The sequence below is a fragment of the Bos indicus x Bos taurus genome, chromosome 15, assembly GCF_003369695.1.
Source record: "Bos indicus x Bos taurus breed Angus x Brahman F1 hybrid chromosome 15, Bos_hybrid_MaternalHap_v2.0, whole genome shotgun sequence".
Classification (NCBI taxonomy): Eukaryota; Metazoa; Chordata; class Mammalia; order Artiodactyla; family Bovidae; genus Bos; species Bos indicus x Bos taurus.
In genome coordinates this window covers 31171325-31191385 of record NC_040090.1, presented here as the reverse complement: position 1 = coordinate 31191385, position 20061 = coordinate 31171325, and the positions used below count along the sequence as shown (strand labels likewise).

The 20061-nt window shown below is 54.1% G+C and overlaps 1 protein-coding gene across 1 annotated transcript in view; it reads left to right on the top strand.

Moving 5' to 3' along the window:
* Positions 1–20061, top strand: part of ARHGEF17 (Rho guanine nucleotide exchange factor 17) — a 58389-nt gene that overhangs the window by 21961 nt on the left and 16367 nt on the right. The window contains exon 2 of the mRNA XM_027562960.1: positions 16842–16919. Within this exon, the coding sequence (XP_027418761.1) occupies positions 16842–16919 (78 nt within the window). The remainder of the gene's footprint in view (positions 1–16841; positions 16920–20061) is intronic.

Here is a 20061-nt window from a genome sequence, read left to right as displayed (position 1 = left end):
AGAGGGCCTCTCGCCCCTGGGAGGTGGAGGGGTTGGCGGTGGGGTTGGGGGAGGTCAGACCCAGCTGGCTCTCGTTTGTTTTCCAAGGAGAAAATGGAAAAGGCACAGAGTGTTGCAGTAAAGATTTCTCAGTTATCTCAGAGACAGTGGGAGGGACAGAGGTGGTGTCCTGGGCTGGGGACAAAACAGACACCCAGGAAGCCCCTCCCAACCTTGTTCCTGGAAAATAACCCCATGGCAAGGTCTGAGACCAGAGAATTTAGGATGGGAGATGGACGATTCTTCCCAAGGTCACCACTGTCCAGTACTAAGGCCACTCAGGGACTGAGGGACCCAGCCCAGCTTGGCCTTTCCCCTGCACAGACCTGCCCATAGTACAAGGAGCTGCCAGGGGACCCTTGTAAGGGAGCTGCTTGGTTCTGGGGTCGCAAGAAAGGGCTGCCAAGGGCTGCCTGCCCTGGAAGAGGGCCGGTCAAGATTACCTCTGAGATGACCTGCCTTCTAAGCTTCTCTGGTTATTCATAACAGCCAACATTTATTGAGAGCTCTTTGTTCCAGGTCCTATGCTAAATAAGTCCTTTAAATTCTCTATTATATAGAGGAAGGAGCTGAGGCACACCTGTGGGCCTCCGAGTGCCCAGGGCAGCCATCAGTGCAGGCTTTTCTCCTTGCATATTCCTATGTATAGTTCATGATGCTGACATGGTGTGCTACATGTTTCTGGCCTCTTTTGTAAATTTTTATTTATTTATTTTGGCTGCACTGGGTCTTCACTGATGTGCACGGACTTCTGGTTGCAGTGAATGGGAGCTACACCCTAGTTGCAGTGCTTGGGCTTCTCATTGCCGTGGCTGCTTTTGTTGCGGACCATAGCCTGTAGGATGTGCAGACTTCAGTAGTTGCAGCACGTAGGCTCAGTCGTTTGAGCACGGACTTAGTTGTCCTGTGGCATGTGGAATCTTCCTGAGCTAGGAATCAAACCTGTGTCCTCTGCATTGGCAGACAGATTCTTAACCACTGGACCACAGGGAAATCCTTGCTTCTTTCATTTAAGATTATACTGAATGTTTCTCCATGGCATTTGAAAGAGCTCTGTGGTCAGTCTCCGCCTTGTGAAGAAGGCAGTGTGAGTGTCCTCCTCGTGCTGGGGGCCTGGCCTGCTATCTGAGTTTCTCCGTTGGGCCGGAGGGACCCTCTCTCCTGCACTGTGGAATAGGTATGGATATCCAGACTCCTTGGCTCCCCAGATGCACAAGTCCTGTCTTCTGTGAGACCTTGAGCCAGGTCCTGGACTTCACTGTGCCCACCATCCTTTTGTGTAAAGCAGGAAATAATAGGGCCCCCCCAGGAGGCTGATCTGGAGGTTAAAATAAATACCCGTAAGTAGCACATTATGAACCTCTCAAGGGAGATCAAGTCCTGTTTATATGCCATTGCTCTCTTCCTGTGTTCAGGCACAGTAAGGTTAATCGATTTACCCAAAGACCCACAGCAGTTCAGTGGAAGAGGGGCATTTGCACCCCAGCCCCACAACCTCCTGCTCACAAGAACCTGAGCAAGTTATGGGTCCTCACTGAGCCTCGATCTCCCCACTGAGTTGCTGTGAGGATCTGATGACATTAGGCCCTGCAAGCGTTTTGTAAACTAAAGTGCTGAGTTGGTGTCTCTTATTGTTAGTATCACAATAGTAAGCCCAGAGAAACGCTGAGATTTTAAGGCTGGAACACCAGAAGCCCAAGGAGCTCAGAAAAGGAGCGGGGAGTTGACAGATCTGGGCTGTCAAGACAGCTTCCTAGATGTAGTGGTCCTAACTCTGATGCCTTGGGAGAGTGGCTCAGGACCTAGACGTGGCTCAAGCTGACCTTCAGCTATAAATCTTGTTGTGTACTGCAACCGCCCACCACAAACACGTTTGACACACAGACACACACCACACACACAACACATGGTGGGCATTAGGGCTGGTCACCAGTTGCTGACACAGTGCAAAAGGGCTTAGAAGCCATGGCTGCCTCTGGTCAGTCAAGGCAGAGACCACTTTTGTCAGCATGGCCCCAGCCCAGTGACAGCCCCCTTGAGGTAAGGTTGGAGGGATCATTGCGTAGGGTATAGTCACTGTCCCTGAGCATCTCGGCCACCCTTGGTTTGTCTGGTGTGATGGTGGGGTTGGGGTAGGGGGGTGGTGGCGCTTCCCTGGTCTCTGGGTTGGGCCAGGGTCACCGGGGCTCAGGGCTCACTCCAGAGCCAGAGTAACGGATGGAACTTGCTCCTTTCTTGGGAGTGTCCTCTGGGTCCTGGAATAGGGCAGGGGCATGACAGGTAGGGGCCATGAGGCCTCCCAGCTGGTTCGGTCCCTTTGGATAAGCTGTGGTAGTGGAGCCCCAAGGGCCTGGTTCTGGCCTCAACTGCCTACTACCCTGGGGGTCAGGAGAAACTTTCCTCTCTGGGCCTCAGTGCCCATACATAAAATGGGAAGGAACAGTCCCTTCCCTGGCTCCCTCCTTCAAGGGAAGATTGGATGTGGACATTCTAAAGGTGCTGTGCACATTCAGTACACTGATACTTGCTTCATTCATCCACTAATTCACACACATGGAGTTTACTGATCATGGGCTGGCTCTGCTCTAGGCATGGTTTGTGAGCTCAGAAGGGAAGGGAGCACCTCTTCCTTCTTCAGTCAGCATCCATGTCTAGAACAGAGGCCAGATTAGTGGGTTTATAGGAGCTGATAGGGGAGAAGGCAATGGCAACCCACTCCAGTACTCTTGCCTGGAAAATCCCATGGATGGAGGAGCCTGGTAGGCTGCAGTCCATGGGGTCGCTAAGAGTTGGACACGACTGAGCGACTTCACTTTCACTTTTCATTTTCATGCATTGGAGAAGGAAATGGCAACCCACTCCATTGTTCTTGCCTGGAAAATCCCAGGGACTGGGAAGCCTGGTGGGCTGCCATCTATGGGTTGCACAGAGTCGGACACAACTGAAGTGACTTAGCAGCAGCAGCAGCAGGAGCTGATAGACCCTCAAGTTTCCCTGGGCCTTCATTGGTCTAAGTAGAATTTCTGGCACTGTGGGAAGTGGGGAAGATGAGCTCTTCTGGCTGCGGAGCTTTGAGAGCCCCCAGGATGATGTCTGTGGCTCAGGCAAGCCCTGCCCCGCCTCCTCCCTGCCTCCTGGCTCCCCAAGGCTCTGGCCTGAGGCTGGCCTGGCCTTTCCCAGGGTGCCTGGACCACAGCCTAGTGAGTCATCTTCCGCTCTAGAGGCAGGACACCCCATCCCACCCCGACAGCACACACAAATGGAGGCTTCCCCCCACAACTGTGCCTGGGTTCGAGGGAAGGAGGGAGGGAACAGGATGGGCTGGAAACAGGCACTGGCTAACTTCCGTTCCCACGATCCTTCACCCCAGCCTGCCTGCATGCTGGAGAATGGGTGGAGGTGAGGGAAGCGAGCTCTCCTTTGCAGAGCACTTACTCTGCAATAGATGTTCCCCCTCATTTTAAAAAAGATTTATTTATTTATGGCTGCTCTGGGTCGTCTCTGCTGCACACAGGTCTTTTCCAGTTGTGGTGAGCGGGGGCTACTCTCTAGTTGCGGTGTGCCGGCTTCTCGTTGCAGTGACTTCGCTTGTTGCTGAGCGCAGGCTCTAGAGCTGGCGTTAGTTGCTCAGGCTTAGTCGTCCCACGGCATGTGAGATTTCCCCAACTAGGAATGGAACCCGTGTCTCCTGCACTGGGGAGCAGATTCTTTACCACTGAGCCACCAGGGAAGCCCCACCCTCATTTTTGAAGTGAAAAAAACCAAGGCTGAGGGGAAGGGATATTTGCAACAGCTGGAAGATGGTGGTGCGGGGCCCAGCGCGTAAGGACCCGATACGCTGTGCAGTGGTCTGTGCTGAGCAAGGTTTAAACATTTTGAATGAATAATTTTTAGAGCTGGTAGGGAAGGGCTCTGGAAGCTGACCTCATCCACAAGTTCTGAGCCAGGACTGGGACCAGGGGCCAGACCACTGCTGTGAGCAGCAGTGTGCACAGGGTGGGTGGGTGCATTTCCAGGGAGCTAGGGTTGCTAGATTTAGCAGTTCAATGGACATGAGTTTTAGCAAGCTCCGGGAGGTGGGGAAGGACAGGGAAGCCTGGTGTGCTGCAGTCCATGGGGTCGCAAAGAGTTGGACATGACTGAGGGACTTAACAACAACTTTAAGACTTTGGGGTTCCCAGGTGGTGCAGCGGTAAAAAATCCACCTGCCAATAGAGGAGACACAAGAAACACGGGTTTGAGCCCTGGTTTGGGAATATCCCCTGGAGTAGGGAAATGGCAAGCCACTCGGGTATTCTTGCCTGGAAAATCCCATGGACAGCAGAGCTTGGCGGGCAGCAGTCCCTGGGGGTTGAGAAGTCGGACATGACTGAGCCTGTACACGCACTTAAGACTTCATCAGACTCCCAGTGGTATTCCTGCCTACTGCCCATCCACCCTCCCAACACACACACACACACACCCCGCATAAGCACATGCACATGCACACGCATCCCCACTCAGATATGGGACCCAGAAAATCTGGGTTTTTGTTTCTCTGCCTATAAAGTGGTGGTGACAGTCCCAACCTCTTGGGCCCTGGAGATGAGTTAATTCAGAGTGTACTAGCTCTTCAGGAGATGTTTTTCACATCTGTTGGGGTCTGTCTATTCTCCTACCTCCTAACCTCCACCTCCTGCTTCCGGCCATTATCCATGGTGTTAAGAAACCCTTCCAAAAAAAAAAAGAAACCCTTCCTTCCCAGGCTGGAGGATCCAGCTGTATCTTCTTCAAATTAAGGCGTGGGGGTGTGGTTGTGGGAGAGCCCTGGAAGAAGAAAGGGAAAAAACCCACATGAAACAAGGCTGAAGTTAAATTCAAACCACATGCACCCCAGCCCCATGCCATGCGGGCCTCTGCTGCCACCCATGGGTGTTTGGAGGAAGTGCAGTTCCTGGAGCTCCAACTTCCTCAGTCAAGCAAGAAGACTGGGTCCTGGTACTGAAATCAGGGAGAAAGGTCAAACTGTCCACCCCCCATCTCCGGGCATGACCTCACTTATCCCCCTCCCTCAGGGAGCCTGGTGAGGAGTTTAGAGTCCACCTGTACCTTCCCTCCTTCCCCATTTGTTTACAGAGGAAGAAACTGAATCCCAGAAGGAGGAGCAACTTGACAAGTCAGAGCAAGTCAATCAACAGATATGCATGGTGCACCTGTTGTATGTCAGGGACACAGCTGTAAACGTAGAGAGGTCTGGTCTCTGCTTCTATGGACATTATCCAGGGGACAGAATAGAGAACACAGCCCATAACCATCTAATTTAAGGTACTCTAGGCCTGGTCCCAGAGAAGGCAATGGCACCCCACTCCAGTACTCTTGCCTGGAAAAGCCCATGGACGGAGGAGCCTGGTGGGCTACAGTCCATGGGGTCGAGAAGAGTCAGACACGACTGAGCGACTTCACTTTCAACTTTTCACTTTCATGCATTGGAGAAGGAAATGGCAACCCACTCCAGTGTTCTTGCCTGGAGAATCCCAGGAATGGCGGACCCTGGTGGGCTGCCGTCTATGGGGTCACACAGAGTCGGACACGACTGACGTGACTTAGCAGCAGCAGCAAGCCTGCTCATTTATGTTTTCTGTGACCCTGGTGAAGTCATACAACTCCTCTGATATGCTGATTATGCGGCATCAGACCCTAGCTTTGCTAAATTCCAGCCAGTTTTGCCACATCCAACTTCATAACCTCAGACAAGTTGCTTCACTTCTCCTCGCCTTTGTTTCCTCACCCGTAAGATGGCAAGTTCTTTACCTCTGAGCCACCAGAGAAGCCCGTAAAATGGCAGTAATAGTGATATGTAACTCAGAATTGGTGTGAGGATTACATGAGATAATACATAAGAAACAGTGCCTCACTGGACATGACTTGGAAGTAAAAGTCCCACCAACGGTATACGGAGTGCATGTCATTCCCTGAGATGAGCGGTCAGGAGTACAGTGGGTGGGGTGTCCCTTCTGGGCTGAAAGGTGGGCAGCATGGTTGAGCCGCCAGAAGCTGGGCCTGAGTCCCAGCATAGAGAATGAGAGCTGCCCCCTCAATCCTTTCAGCCATCAGAGGTGGTTTCTGGAAGGGTGGGGAGATTTTCTAGTGCTACAGAGGTTGGGGTCCCAGATGGACCCCTCTGGACCAACAGTGAAATCTGGGTCTGTGCAGAAATCATTCTCTTACTTCATGTCTCCCATCAGGACATTAAGGACTCTGGGATCTTATCCCAGCTCCGCCACTTACTGACTCCATAACTATGGCTTCTTCACTTCTCTGGGCCTGCTTTCTCAGCTAGGTGGCTCTTACTCAGAATCTTTTGGGCAATCACTGTCAAGTAGTAGCTGGGCTGGACTCACCTTGAAGTCATGCTCATTCACAAGTCTGGCAGTTTCTGCTGGTATTTGAGTAGGACCTCATCGGTCTGTCAGCTGGGGTAGCCTGCACATGGCCTCTGCTTGTGACCTGGGCTTCCTTACAACGTGGTGCTGGGCTGTAAGAATGAGTGACTCAAGAGCAAGGTAGAAGAGCATGGCATGGGTGTGGCCTAGCTTTGTTTTTGCTTTTTTTAAAGAGCATGGCATGGGTATGGCCTAGCTTTGTTTTTGCCTTTTTTTAAGATTCTTTTTTAATGAGCATTTTTTAAAAGTCTTTATTGAATTTGTTTCAGTATTTCTGTTTTATGTTTTGGTTTTTTGGCTATGAGGCATATGTGGGGTCTTAGTTCCCCGACCAGGGATTGAACTGGCATTCCCTGCGTTGGAAGGCAACGTCTTAATCACTGGACCACCTCGCTTTGGATGTCACATAGTATCGCTTCTGCTGGACTCTATTGGTTGGGGCAGTCACAAAGGTCCACCCAGTTTCAAGGGTAGGGAACATAAACCTCATCACTCTGTAGGAAGAGTGTCAGTACCACACTGTAAGAAGACCATGTGTCATGGAAGATACTGTGATAGCTATCTGAAAAATGCAAGCTGCCACACTCCCCTGGACTGCTTATGAGGATAAAATGAGACAGTGATGTAAAGTACTTCTCCCATGCCTGGCACATGGTGAATGCTCAGCTATAGCTGTTTTTGGTTTTTACTGATGTGGCCCCTTCACTTTCCACCTCTGCCAAGAACCACAGGGATCACCACCCACAGAGGTGCTGTGCAGTCGCATGGCCACAGACCACTGACAGGGATGCACAGACACGTGCATGAGCCTGCACAGCTGAAACACGTATTGTCTCTCATAATCCCACCTCCAAGTGCGCACTGTCTGACCTGAGTGGGGCAGTGACCCTGTGGCAGGAAGGACCTGAGGCTCCTTAGGCCCTTGATCTCTCCCCTTCCTGTTCTCAAAGCACATTCCCCAGAATTCTGGGGCCCATCCAGAGCAGCCAGTCCCAAGGGAGTCCTGTGGCTTGGAGACTGCCCTTGCAGCTGCCTGAGGCCTGGGAACTCGGTGGAGCCTTGAGAGGCCCCTCCTCCCAGAAGGGAGGGTCTGTAAGGGACAGGCTGTGACGTGGGAAGGGATGGATGATGGGAGGAAGAGGGAAGGGGTCTCAAACAGGAACAGATGGAGAGACCGAGGCCCCAGGAAGGGAAAGAGTCTTGCTCAAGGTCATATCACCTGGTCGAACCAGGATTTGAGCCCAAACTGTCTGGCTCCACAGTTTGCACTCCTAATTGCTATGCCCAGAAATCCCTCTTTTGGAACTTTCATTGATGAACCTGAGGACCTGAGAAGGGCAGCAACCATCAGCGAAATGGATAGCCCATTAGGTTGGGAACATCCAGTACTAACTCCATGCCCGTGGACACTGGTGGGGTCAGGAACGCAGACAGTCCATCTGGGCCATTAGCCAGGGCTCAGTTCCCAGGGAAGAGGCGCCTCCGTGATCCCAGCATTGCCTGTGGATGGACAGCATTTTGTTTTCTATCAATTCCGACCTGGGTCAGGAGAATGTGTCATTGTCTCAGTACAGATGAGGCTGCAGAAAGGCAATTCAGGCAACTAGGGCACCAGGGAGGCAGGTGAGCCCCAGGGGAAGTGGAGGGGGCTCTTCCCAGGGGAGGTGGTGGTTTAAGAGCACGGGCCCTGAAAGCAGCCACCCAGGCTCCACTGCTTACCGTGTAGGTGACTTCCCTGAGTCTCAGGTCCCCTGTTTGTAAAATGCAGGGATAACAGTATCGAAACCCTTTGTGTAGGACTGCCGTGGGGATCAAAAGAGCCAGGGCTTGGAAAGCAGGGGTGGGGTGCTTGGCACCTGAAAAGTGTTTAAATAGCATTAGTGATGGTTAAGAGTGGTGGTTAAGATTCTAAGATTATGGAGTTCCCAGTGTTCTGATTTGAGCAGCTCTGGGGCCCAGACATTCTGCTGGTAAATACTTATGTATCTGTGCTCATGTGAAAGGCTGGAGACCCCTCCTGGCCTGAGAGAGCCTGATGGGACCCACCACCCCTGAACCTGTACTTGTCATTTTTGTTTTCAAGTTCCTATCTTCCCACACAGACTGTGGTGCCCAACAGGGCACAGGCTTTTTTTCTTACCTCTGAGTCTCCACCCAGCACTATGCTTGGTACCTGGAAGGTACTCAATAAATATTTGTTAAACTGTCAACAAATGAATAAAATAAAAACTCGGTTAACTTCTCATCTATTGGATCATGTGTCTGTGTGTCCATTTGTGCTCATTTATTGATTCATCCTTCTGTTCTTCCACCCATTTATTTATTCATCCATCATCAATCCATCCTGTTATTTTTTCAGCCATTACTCATTAGCCATCCATTTGTCCATCCGTATGTCCTTTTTCATCACTGGTCCCCCAGTTGGCCCAGCTCACATGGCCCTAAGTGGGCTAGAGGTCTTGCAGGTGATTTTGGTGGGGCTCGGGGTGGGAGTGTGTCCAGAGGCAGGCTGGCGAGTTGTTAGACTTCCCTCAGAGCTGGGGAAGCAGTCACAGACTAGGTCAGGGTCGGGAGGATTGGTGTCGCCCAGGGCTGGCAGGGGTGCCCAGCTGGCCTCCTGGAGTGAGGCGGTGCCCTCGTGGATCAGAGCCCTTTCCTGCCACTGGGGAGGGTGGTGTATGGGGTGTGGTGGGGTTTAGGGCATGAAGAGGGGGGCTAGATGGGCCTATACCAACTACCTGAACAATTAAAAACTATTCTGAGCCAGATTCGCTTGAAACAACTGCAGATACCCAAAAGGAAAAGAAATCTGTGCCTGAAATGGGAGCTCAGAGGAGCTCCAACAGAATCCAAGCTGCCCAGGGGTATCTTCAGCCTCCACCCCAGCTGACTGGACTCTGAGGAGTTCTGATACCTGTGCTGTTATCGGGGAGATGCCTGGACACCCTGATGCAGCAGCTCTGCACTCCTGTTCTTTCTCTCAGCTTCCCTCATCTCCCCACCCCCACTAGCCCCTGTGTTGCCACGGCAATGGGCTTGGATCTAATTAGCCGTCTTTAATGAAGCAGCCACAGCCCACAGTGCCGTCAGCACCAGGCCTCACCCCACTCTCCAGGGCGGGGACCTCTGGTGAACTCTGCCTTCTGGGCACCCACTTGCCTCTGGATCTCTTGACCTTGGGACCTGCCTGGCTCCTCCAGGAAGCCCTCCCTGAATACCCCTCACCCCCATTTCCTGAGGCATGAGTGATTCCCTCTGCTGAGCCCTGTGTGTTGTCTGGGAGCTCCTGGGTGCCAGCCAGAATGGATTCATCTCTGCAGGGCCTGGTCCCACTGGAGGGAATGAGTGCAACTCACTAACAAGCCCCAGCTCTGCACTGCCTCGCAGCCACTTAGAGGAAAGAAGACCCAGGTCATATAGCTGGAAAGGGTCAAATAGGGGAGGAGGTGTTCAGAGAGAAAGCCAAATGTGGAGTTAAGTAGCTACAGTGATCAAGCAATGGGCCTGGGGTGAGGCCTTCGGACCACCGGCCCTTTTACTCATGTGGGATTACCTTTGGGACCTGGCTGTTTGGACTGGTGTCCATCCTCCTTGCTCAAACCATCACTCAGTTAACTGGTCTGGCTGTTCCCAACCTTCCCTGCAATGTTATGAGCCCAAGAGGAGGAGGAAGAGGAGCAGGCCCTGCCCCTAGGGAAGTCCACAGTCTATCTCACTCAGAAGGTGACAAGTGGGGAGTCTCACTGGTCCCAAACCAGAGGCAGAAGAGGGCTTGGGCTCTCCCGGAGCACCCCTGCTTCTGCCTCCTTGGGTGGTGTCAGGGAGGCTGAGAATGCGCATTTCTAACAGGGCCCCAGGAGTTGCACTGCTGCTGGTGCTACTGCTAAGTCGCTTCAGTCGTGTCCGACTCTGTGCAACCCCATAGACGGCAGCCCACCAGGCTCCTCTGTCCCTGGGATTCTCCAGGCAAGAACACTGGAGTGGGTTGCCATTTCCTTCTCCAATGCATGAAAGTGAAAAGTGAAAGTGAAGTCGCTCAGTCATGCCCAACTCTTAGTGACCCCATGGACTGGAGCCTACCAGGCTCCTCCATCCATGGGATTTTCCAGGCAGGAGTACTGGAGTGGGGTGCCATTGCCTTCTCCAGGAGTTGCACAGGGACGCACTTTGAGAACCACTGCTAGAGAGGGACCAGGAAGGGAGTTCATGCAGAGCACCCACTCTTGCCTGCGTTCGTTCTTTCACTCAGCAGACTGGCTCAAGAGTTGCTTAGGGTGGGGCTCTCATGAGACCCAGGAGAGACAGATGGGTTCATCAGTGGTTCTCTCACTATGCAGGGCAGACTTAGCGAGCACCCATCAGGTGTCAGGCTCGGCCACCTGGTGCAGCCTCTGGGAGCACCCCCACCTCTGGGTAGTTAGTGCTCACTGCTCTGGGACCCCTGCCAGGCTCAGGTCACCCCGGTCTTCTCTTGCTACTTTCTTGGAATTCCCTATGCCTGTTTTCATTGTTGGCTACATAGGGTTGGTCTGTTGGGGAGTTAAAATTTTAGTGTTGGATATCTGGGGACTCTGAAGATGCTGCTACTGGCCAGGGGTGTGGGGTGTGGATTCACCTTAGTTGAGAGCCAAACAGGGGGATGGGGAGGCAGTGGGGCAGAGCAGGATAGGAGGCTGCAAGGGCCAGCAGGAAGGATTGATCCTGTGCCATGGGGATGCCAGGAAAGTTTCATGAGCTGGGACCTGCATGGGCTCTTTGCCTCTGGGTGGGGACTGCTTGGTGTGTGGGGAGAAGGGAGAAGGAAGAATTGCTAGAGTTGTTGTTTCATTAGCCAACATCTATGTGCAGAGGGCTATGGCTTATGAAAGGGTCGTGTGCCCTGCCCTCAAGGAACTTACAGTCTCTTGGGAAGAGAGGAGCATCAATCTAGCTCAAGTGTATAATTTTAATCTGTGATACCTGGTTAAGAAAAACTGAGGCTCTTTGAAAGCATAGAGCAGCTGCACCTGACCTAATCAGAGGTGCAGGGACCGCTTCCCTGAGATGACATTTGCACTACAACTAGTCTTAAAGGAAAAGAAAAAGCACTTGTAGAGACTTCCCTGGTAGTCCAGTGGCTAAGACTCCATGCTCCCAATGCAGGGGACCTGGGTTTGATCCCTAGTCAGTGAACTAGACCTCCCTCATGCTGCAACTAAGAGTTTTCATGCCGCAACTAAGACCTGGTGCAGCCAAATAAATAAATTTTAAAAAAGAAAAGCACTTGTAGGCGAGAAAAGAGACATGGGCCAGGGCCCTGGGGTAGGAGAGAGCCTGGTTTGTTTCTCTCAGTTAAGACGGAAGTGGCAGGGGAAGGGGCTCTCAAGCATGGGGGAGCTGTAGGGACTGGGACTGGCCTGGTTGATGGGGTCAGGAGTTCTCTGTGCAGGAAACCCAGAGGGAAGCAGGTTTGGGGAGGGAATCCGTTAGGAGTGTGGTGAGTGTGGGAGCCTTCAGTATACTAGGGAATTATGAGTTCCCCAGGCAGCTGCAGGGCACATCAGAGCCCCATGGTGAGGTAGAAACTGGTACAAAACCAAGCTCACGTGTACCCCTCATGATTAAATCAGTCTGGAATAGGTTTGGGCACCACCTGGGATTTAGGGAACAGTTTCTGAGGATCCCACCAGGAGGCATCCTGAAGGACAGTCTGGTGGTGGTGGGGGCTGTGCCTATAAATGCCTGAGCCCCCTACCCGTGGGGGTAGTGGGATGGGGTAGAGAGGAATAGGACTCAAAGCCTCTTGGACTGTCTCAAGCACAGGACATAGGTCTACTGGGTGGAGCAGGTGTTGGAGTGACTCAGGGTACGCCGTTCCCTGGTAGTCCCCTCCATGGTCCAAGTGCTGTGTCCCTGGATGGAGGACAGCAACAGTTTCCAGGGATGTGTATGTGTGCACATCCCTAAATTTGTGTGCCTATTTGTGCCTGGTTATAGTTGCATGAACACGGAAGCACGTGTGGCTGCCTGCAGCACTGGGTCGGTTTCATGTGTGTGTCAGTGTTCAGGTCTGTATGGGATTATGTTGTGTGTGTCCTTGGCTCTGACCCACGCGTGTATACTAGTCGAGGACCGAGGGCAGGCATCCATGTATGTGGGCTGGTTCTCTGTGGGCATTTGCATGCCCCTGCATGTGCCTCCGTGCGTACAGGTGTGGGAAAAAGTGTACTCGCCTTTGTCCACGGGTGTGCGCAGACTTGTGTCCACAGAGGGAGATAGATCTGCGACCGGAGGCCGCCGTGTGGCGAAGCTGCGGGGGCGAGGCGGGGCGCCTTTGGCGGGTTGGGAGAGAGGGGCTCGAGTGGAGGAGGCGGGGTGGCCCGGGGGCGGGGGACTCCCTCCTCCCCTCCTCGCTGCCGGCGGCGCCGCGCTGGGCTCGCAGGGCGCGCTCGCCCAGCGGAGGAGGCTACAGCGGCGCCGCGGGCCCGGCCGCCGCCATCAGATCGCCGCTGGAACTGATACCGCGCGACCGCCGCCGCGGCCCCGCTGAGCCCCGCGGAGGGAGCTTCGGTGGGAGGGAGGGGGCCCGTCGACTCCCGGCGCCCCCGCCCCGGCGGCGGCGGCGGCGGCGGGCCGGCCGCATGCTACAGATGGTGAAGACCCTGGCCCAGTTCACCATCGCGCTGGAAGACATGCGCGATCTGGGCCCAGCCGCCGCCTCCGGGGAGCCCGCCGGGGGGAGCAACAGCGCTGACCCTGAGGAGCCCGGGGAGGCCCAGGTACGGGGAGGGGGAGGGGCATTGAGGGACCTGGGCCAAGGCTTAGGAGTCTGGCGCCCCGGACTGGGGGAGGCACAGGCAGAGATGCTGGGGCCCAGCCTGCCTGGCTGTGGGGCTGGGGACTTAGTGATCAGTGATGGTGGCAGGGAGATGGAGGGTGTGTGAGAAGTCCTGGCAGGGGTGATGTGGCTAGCAAGATGCTGAGGTTTGGTGCCACCAGAATGCAAACTGGGGATGGCAGAAGGGCTGGCAAGCTCAGCTGGGTAGCAGGCCTGCACCCTGAGACCCAGCAGTGCTTGGCAGTCCTGTGCTGAGCGCCGATACAGGTCAGCCTGGAGGCTGAGGCTGTCACCAGGGTACCCTGGGTCCACAGGCTTTTGCCAGCCTCTGTCTCAGGATGAACGTATGTGCTGGGGGCTAAGGGCGGTCAGTTTTGCTCCCCTCCTTGCCATCCTCTCCCTGCAGTCACTGGGCCTGGGAGGCGTCATGCTGGGGTGGCAGGGATGGTGTCCCCATTCCTGGCTCAGTGTGTGCTCCCCTGTGGGGTAGGGGGAGACTTCCACCCGCGGTCTCTGTGCTTTGTGTGCCTCTCTGGGCCTGGACTCTGATTGTTCGCTCTCCTGGGCTCCAGTGGGGGCTGTGGTTTTGTCCTCCTCCCTGTGCTGCATTGTGTGTTTCTCTAAGGACCTGGATGCATTCTTTCTCTTTGTGGGGTGTCTGGCCTTACGGCTCTCTGTACACATGTCTCTGTCTTCATGCCGCATATGTAGGAGTCTCGGGCTTTGGGTCATGACGTCCCAGTTATACTGGTAGGAGAGCCCCCCCGCCCTGTCCTCCTGCTGTATCCCTTGGGCCCCACGTCCCCTCCCCCTTCAGTGCCCCGTGTAGTGAAGGTCTGGGGTTGGGGCTGCTGAGGGGTGAGAGGCTCTGGGGGAGGCTGGGCCTACAGGGCTGTCCCGCCCAGAACAGGTGTGCCTGCTGATCTGGTTGACAGCTGCACTGCCTGTCCCCTGCTTCCCCTGGCCCCCACTGATACTCACACCCGTGTCTGGGCACGTGCGGAAGGGGCGCTCAATGCAGTGACAGGGAGCTGGCCTTGTTTTCCGTACCTCTACCTGACAGCTGAGTGACGGCCTGCTGTGCTTTTGAGCAGGGAGGAGGCTGGAAAGGCGGCTGTTGCAGCGTCAGCCTCACTGCATGAGTTACTAACCCCAGCTCTGGGCCATCAGGCCCAGTGCCCGCCCTGCCTCCCTCAGGAGGCCTCCCTGCCCATGACCCTCACTGCTGGGCCTGGGGAAGTGCTGGAGGAGGGGGCTGTGCCACCCAGGGCCGAGTTTGGCCTGATCCTACAGTCGGAGCTGCCTGTCCAGCAGGGAGACGGATGTAGATAAGCAACCTTGCCGAGACACAGTGAGGATGGTCCTTAAAGACCCAGTGTGTGCAGAGAGCTGCCCTGCTCCTCAGGTCCTCGCTTTCCCAGCACTGGGTGGGAGGTGTTATTTGTTCCATTTCATAGAGGAAAATGTAGAAGTCCAGGTGGTTAGGTAACCACCCACAGTCACACAGCTGGGAAGGGCCAGGCTGGGGACCCTGTGGCTCATGGCTGGCTAGGCAGTCTGAGTGAGAACTCCGAGTTCTTGGGCCCTAAGACTTAGCATGAGGTGACTGAAGAGACTCGCTTACCCACTCTGCCAGTCACTGGCTGTGTGACCTCTGACAAGTCAGGCCACTTCTCTGACTTGACTTCCTCATCTCTGTATTGGCGATGATATGTCCTGTCATAGAGCTGTGAGTGTGAGGCTGAAGTGAGGCCACATCTGTGACACGCTGAGGTGTTTCCCTGCAGGAGGTTGGGCATCTGGGCCTTTCCTTGGGAGGCCCTTCTGGCCCTTGATGCCCTCCCTCCCAAGCTTTCATCCTCGAGGGGCCTAGGTGGTGCTGCCTCCTACTGGAAGCTGCCCTGGTTTTTTAAGGCCTCAGAAGCACTATCATAGGTGGTCTGGCTGTAGCTGGGGGCTCTGAGACAGAATCCAGTGCCTTCTTACCCATCAGAGCACAGCGCTGAGGAGGGGGCAAGCCAGCCTCTTCCCCTCCCCCTAGGGGGTGTCATTCACACCCCACCCCGAGTTCCTAGCATAGAGGCCTGCTTTTTAAAATATGCCTTGTGGTAGTACAGACCTGGGGACAGGCCTGACCTCTAAGTCCCTGAGTCAGAGGGAGGGGGGGACCTGCGGTGTCTACGAGCAGAGGGGTGAGCAGTGGCTGAATCAGGCCGACTGGGCAAGCCCAGTGCTTAGGCCACTCAGCAGACACAGACTGGTGCACAGTAGTGATCAGCCCTGCTCCACCGGCTGAGTCCCAACCCTGAGAGGCTCCCGGGGTGGGGACTAGAGGGAGGCCACAGACACAGACACTCACCATGGCATCGTCACACACGAAGAGCATCCATGCTGACTGGCAGGCCTTCATGGCTGGAGCCCAAGCTCCTGTTGAGGCCAAACTGAGGACTGACTGGGAAGGAGAGTGGTGAGGGGAGAATAAGCCCTAGAGATCTGGGGCCCAGCGGAGTTGGGACTTGGCTTAGGACCACTCCAGGAGCTTGGAGGAGGAGACCTCGAGTGGAGTCCTTGCCTGGGGAGAGAAGCTCCTAGAGCTGTGCCATCTGGGAAGGCTTCCTGGAGGAGGAATGGGCCAGAGGCATAGGAACTGGTGGCAAGGGGCAGGGGAGCTGAGTCCCAGGATGGAAAACAGAGAGGGCATCCCTAAACTGACTTCCAGAAAAACCTTGCCAGAGAACAGGGACTGCCCTGTCAGGGATATGCACCTTCCCCTGAGAGGGTATGGGTGTGAGTCTCCATAATGCAGATCATCAGAGCCTCGGAATGGAGATATCGCTGCCTGGATCTCCTTAAAATGGGAAGAATAATCACACATACCTCACAGGATGGTCAGAAGGAGAAAATAGTGCACGACATTTAGAATAGTGCCAGGCATGGAGTAAGGCTCAGTTAACCTCTTTCACTGAGTGAACCAGGACCCAGCCTTGTCTGAGAGGGGCTGAGCCCTGCCCCTGCCTTGCTGCGTGACATTTAGCACTGCCCTTACCTCTCTGGGCCACCTTTTCTTTATTGTAGCAGGAGGTGACAGTTTTGACTTTCTGGGATGATGTGAAGCCCTGGGTAGGGACTGACCCCATAGTACTCAGTCCAGAGGTGGGTTTTTCGGAGTTGGCAGCTGGAGTAGGGGTAGCCTGGAGGCATTGCCCTTCGCAAATGTGAGAAGCTATTGACTTTCTTGAGTCCTTTTCAGGAGTCCAACAGGGGAGCCAAGAAGTAAACAGGAGATCTCCAAAGCTGCCAATAGGCCTGGAGAGGGGAGCGGAGAAATGAGAGTTGAGGAGCGCGGTCTGGGGAGGCAGGCTGGGAGTTGCAGGGACAGGTACTGTCTGCAGGGGGAGCACGCGAGCACAGACCTGGAGAGTGGAGGTCCAAGGTGCTTTGGGGAGGACAGACCTTGAAGACCTAGGAGAGGGCATGGGTGGGCTCTCTGGGCCCCTGTGACTGCAGGTGGCACGTGTGAAAGGAACAAGGCACTGCTCACCCTCTGCCTTCTGTCCCCCCAGGATATGCGGAAGCACGTGACCATGACCCTGCTGGACACAGAGCAGTCGTATGTGGAGTCACTGCGCACTCTGATGCAGGTGAGACCTGGGGTGGCCTGGGTCCCTGAACGCAGCCGTTCTGAGTTTGGGTGGCTGTTGGACATGTGGGAACACCAGGGTCCAGGTTAGAGAGGAATGACTGTAGGGCACACCACCCATCCGCAGAGGACGCTCCCTCCAGGGCAGGAGTGAATGCAGAGGGGCCGTAAGGAGGCCAGACTGGGGCACCAGCAGCAGACGCTCCCTCCTCCTGCTGACCTCCTACCTCTCCTGGCAGTGCTGGGTCTGAGCTTAGGTCTGTGAACCCCCTCTGGTCCCACCAGCCCCCCCACCCCGCCTTCACTTCATTCACTGACTGGAAAAATGTTGGTTGAATGGAATTAAATGTTAGCATGCACTATGTGTCAGGCCCTGTTCCAGGTACAGGAAACACCAGGACAAATAAGAGACAAGCCTCTGCTGCAGGAATTGACAGTCCTGCTAGGGACATAGTTGAGTATATGGGCTCTTAAGGCATCAGGTTGGAGTGGGGGGCACTTGGGAGGTAAAGGGTAAAGGAATTTTCCCTGGAGGACATGCTGGTTTTCTTCTGCCCTGTCTTCTCAGTAGCGGGAACAGCTTGTGCAAGGTCGAGTAAGGAGAGACCTGGCCCTTTCAGGAGTCCATGTGGCCAGCACAGAGCACAGGGGTCAGTCCTGTGGTGATGCTGAGGGAGCCAGCAGAGCTCATGTGGTAGGGACCCTCAGTAGCAGGAGGAGAATTTGGACTCTACCAAGGGTCCCAGGAACTACTGAAAGGCTTTGAGCAGGGGCAGTGTGTAGTCTGACTCACGCTTTATAAAGTCTATCTGACTGCTGGGAGGAGGGTGCAGAAGAGGAGGCCAGGGCCACTGAGGCCAGGCAAGGGAGAAGAGGCCACCCCCCGGGGGGAGACTGCAGAGAGGGGAGTTGGGGACAGATATTTAGGAAGTGGACCAATCGGACCAGACATGGTAACTGGTTGGGCATTGGGCAAGATGGGGAAGCCCAAGTCATGGTGCCTGGGCTCTGGCCTAGGTGACTAAGGCACTAAAGGAGCCTTCTGTGAAAAAGGGGAGTGAGATGGTGAGTTGAGGTTCAGACCTGGGGGTCTGGAAAGCCCAGGGTCTGGAGCCCAGGATAAAGAGTGTGGGTCTGAGCTAAAGTGGGACCTAGTGGTCATAACTGGGGACAGGTTTTCTCAAACCACCTAGGCAGAGCAAGAGCGAGGGGTAGAAGGGAGAGGCTGGGGAAACATCCCAAGGATTCACTCATTCACTCCACAAACCCACCATGAAGCAGGCAGTGTTCTCTGGAGGGTTCAGCAGTGAATGTGAGTGATGAGGTCCTGTCTCCCAGAGCTCACAGTCTGTGGCAGAGACTGACAATAACCAGACAGGCTATGCGTGAGGACACATGGTGATGTAAAAGTGCACGGAGAGTATTCTTAAAACAGAATATTGTTCAGCCAAAAAGGAAATTCTGACACATGCTACAACAAGTTCTTGGACATTATGCTAGTGAACTAAGCAGGTCACAAAAGGACAAATACTGAATGATTCCACTTATATGGGGTACCTGGAATGGCCAACCAAATTCATAAAGACAGAAAGTAGAATGGGGCTGCCGGTGGCTGGGGAGGGGGACATGGGGAGTTGGTATTTAGTGGGTGCAGAGTTTCAGTCAGGGAAGATGAAAAAAGTTCCAGAGATGAATGGTGGTGATGGTCCATAACATGAATGTACTTTAATGTGGGTATACTGAACCAGTCACTTAAAAATGATTAAAATGGCAAATTTTATGCTATATATATATCACACCACAAAAATACATCATTTATGTGTGTATGTGTGTGTGTATTTTTTAAGATGCATAGAGCGTTGAGAACTCAGAATGGGGGTCTGCCCTAGTGTTGGGGGCAGGGTATGGGGTGTTTAGCTGAGACCTGACGGGTAGGTAGGATTTAAGCAAGGGGAAAGCTTGGAGGGACTTGTTTTAGGTTGAGGACACGGCAGGAACAGGGCTGGGCGGCTGGAGGAAGCCTAGAACAACTAGGAATAGGGAGGTGGCCAGTGTGGCTGCTGGGCAAGGAGCTGACCTTTACTGTGAGCCCAAGGAAGTCACAGGAGGGCCACACCGGAATTCCATTTTTACGAGGTGTCCCTGGCTGCCAGGCAGGAATGGATGTGCAGGGGTCTTGGGCGGTCCTTGGTTGTCCCCTAAGTGGGAGTCAAAGGCGTGGGAATCAGTCCAGGGATTTAGTCACTTGCTCCCTTCTGGGTGATGGCTAGTCTAATAATCTCACTCCTCTGAGCCTCCGCATTTTTGTCCTGTAAATATAACTAATCATGCCCTCTTCTCAGTGTGAAGATTGAAAGGTGATGGGGTGGGCATGCCCTCTGCCTCTGAATCTCAGGGCTGCCGGGCTGCACATGTGGAGGCTTGCAGGGCCTGCGAGTGGAAGAGCTAAGGGGGGATGGTGCTGAGGACACCGGCTCAGAGTGTCTAGAGGGGAAGGGCGCGAGCAGGAAAGACAGGGTCAGCTGAGACCAGCTCGCTCGACGCAGCCCTGCTGTGTCGAGGACTGAGGTCCCACCCACGGGTCCAGAGCACAGCTCTGGAGCCAGGCCGCTGGTGCTGAAACTTGGCACTACCTCCTGACCAGCCATGTGATCTGGAGCAAGTTATAGATCCAGTCTCTGCCTCTGCTTCCTCGTCTGTTGAGTGGGAATGATAATAAGACCTGTGTCAGGTGCAGATTACGAGATGCATGTATAATTTAACATACTGCCTGGCAATTCTGCCTGCATGCATGCATGCGCATTTGTGTGTGTATCTATAAAATCACCTTTAATCCTTGTATTAAACTTGTGAGGCAGAAATTATAATAATGCTCTTCCTCACCTGAGGAAATGAAGGCTTAAGGAGGAAGAAACCTGCTCAGAGTCATCTATCTATTAAATGATATCCTAGTCTGTTTGGGGTGCTATAGTAAAAATTCCATTGATAGAGTGACCTAAACAAATAGAAATTTACTTCGCATAGTTTTGGAGGTGGGGAAATGCAAGATCAAAGTGCTGGCAGATTAAGTGCAGATGAGGACCGGCTTCCTGGTCTGTAGACAGCTGTCTTTTCACTGTGTCTTCCGTGGTGGAAGGGCTGAG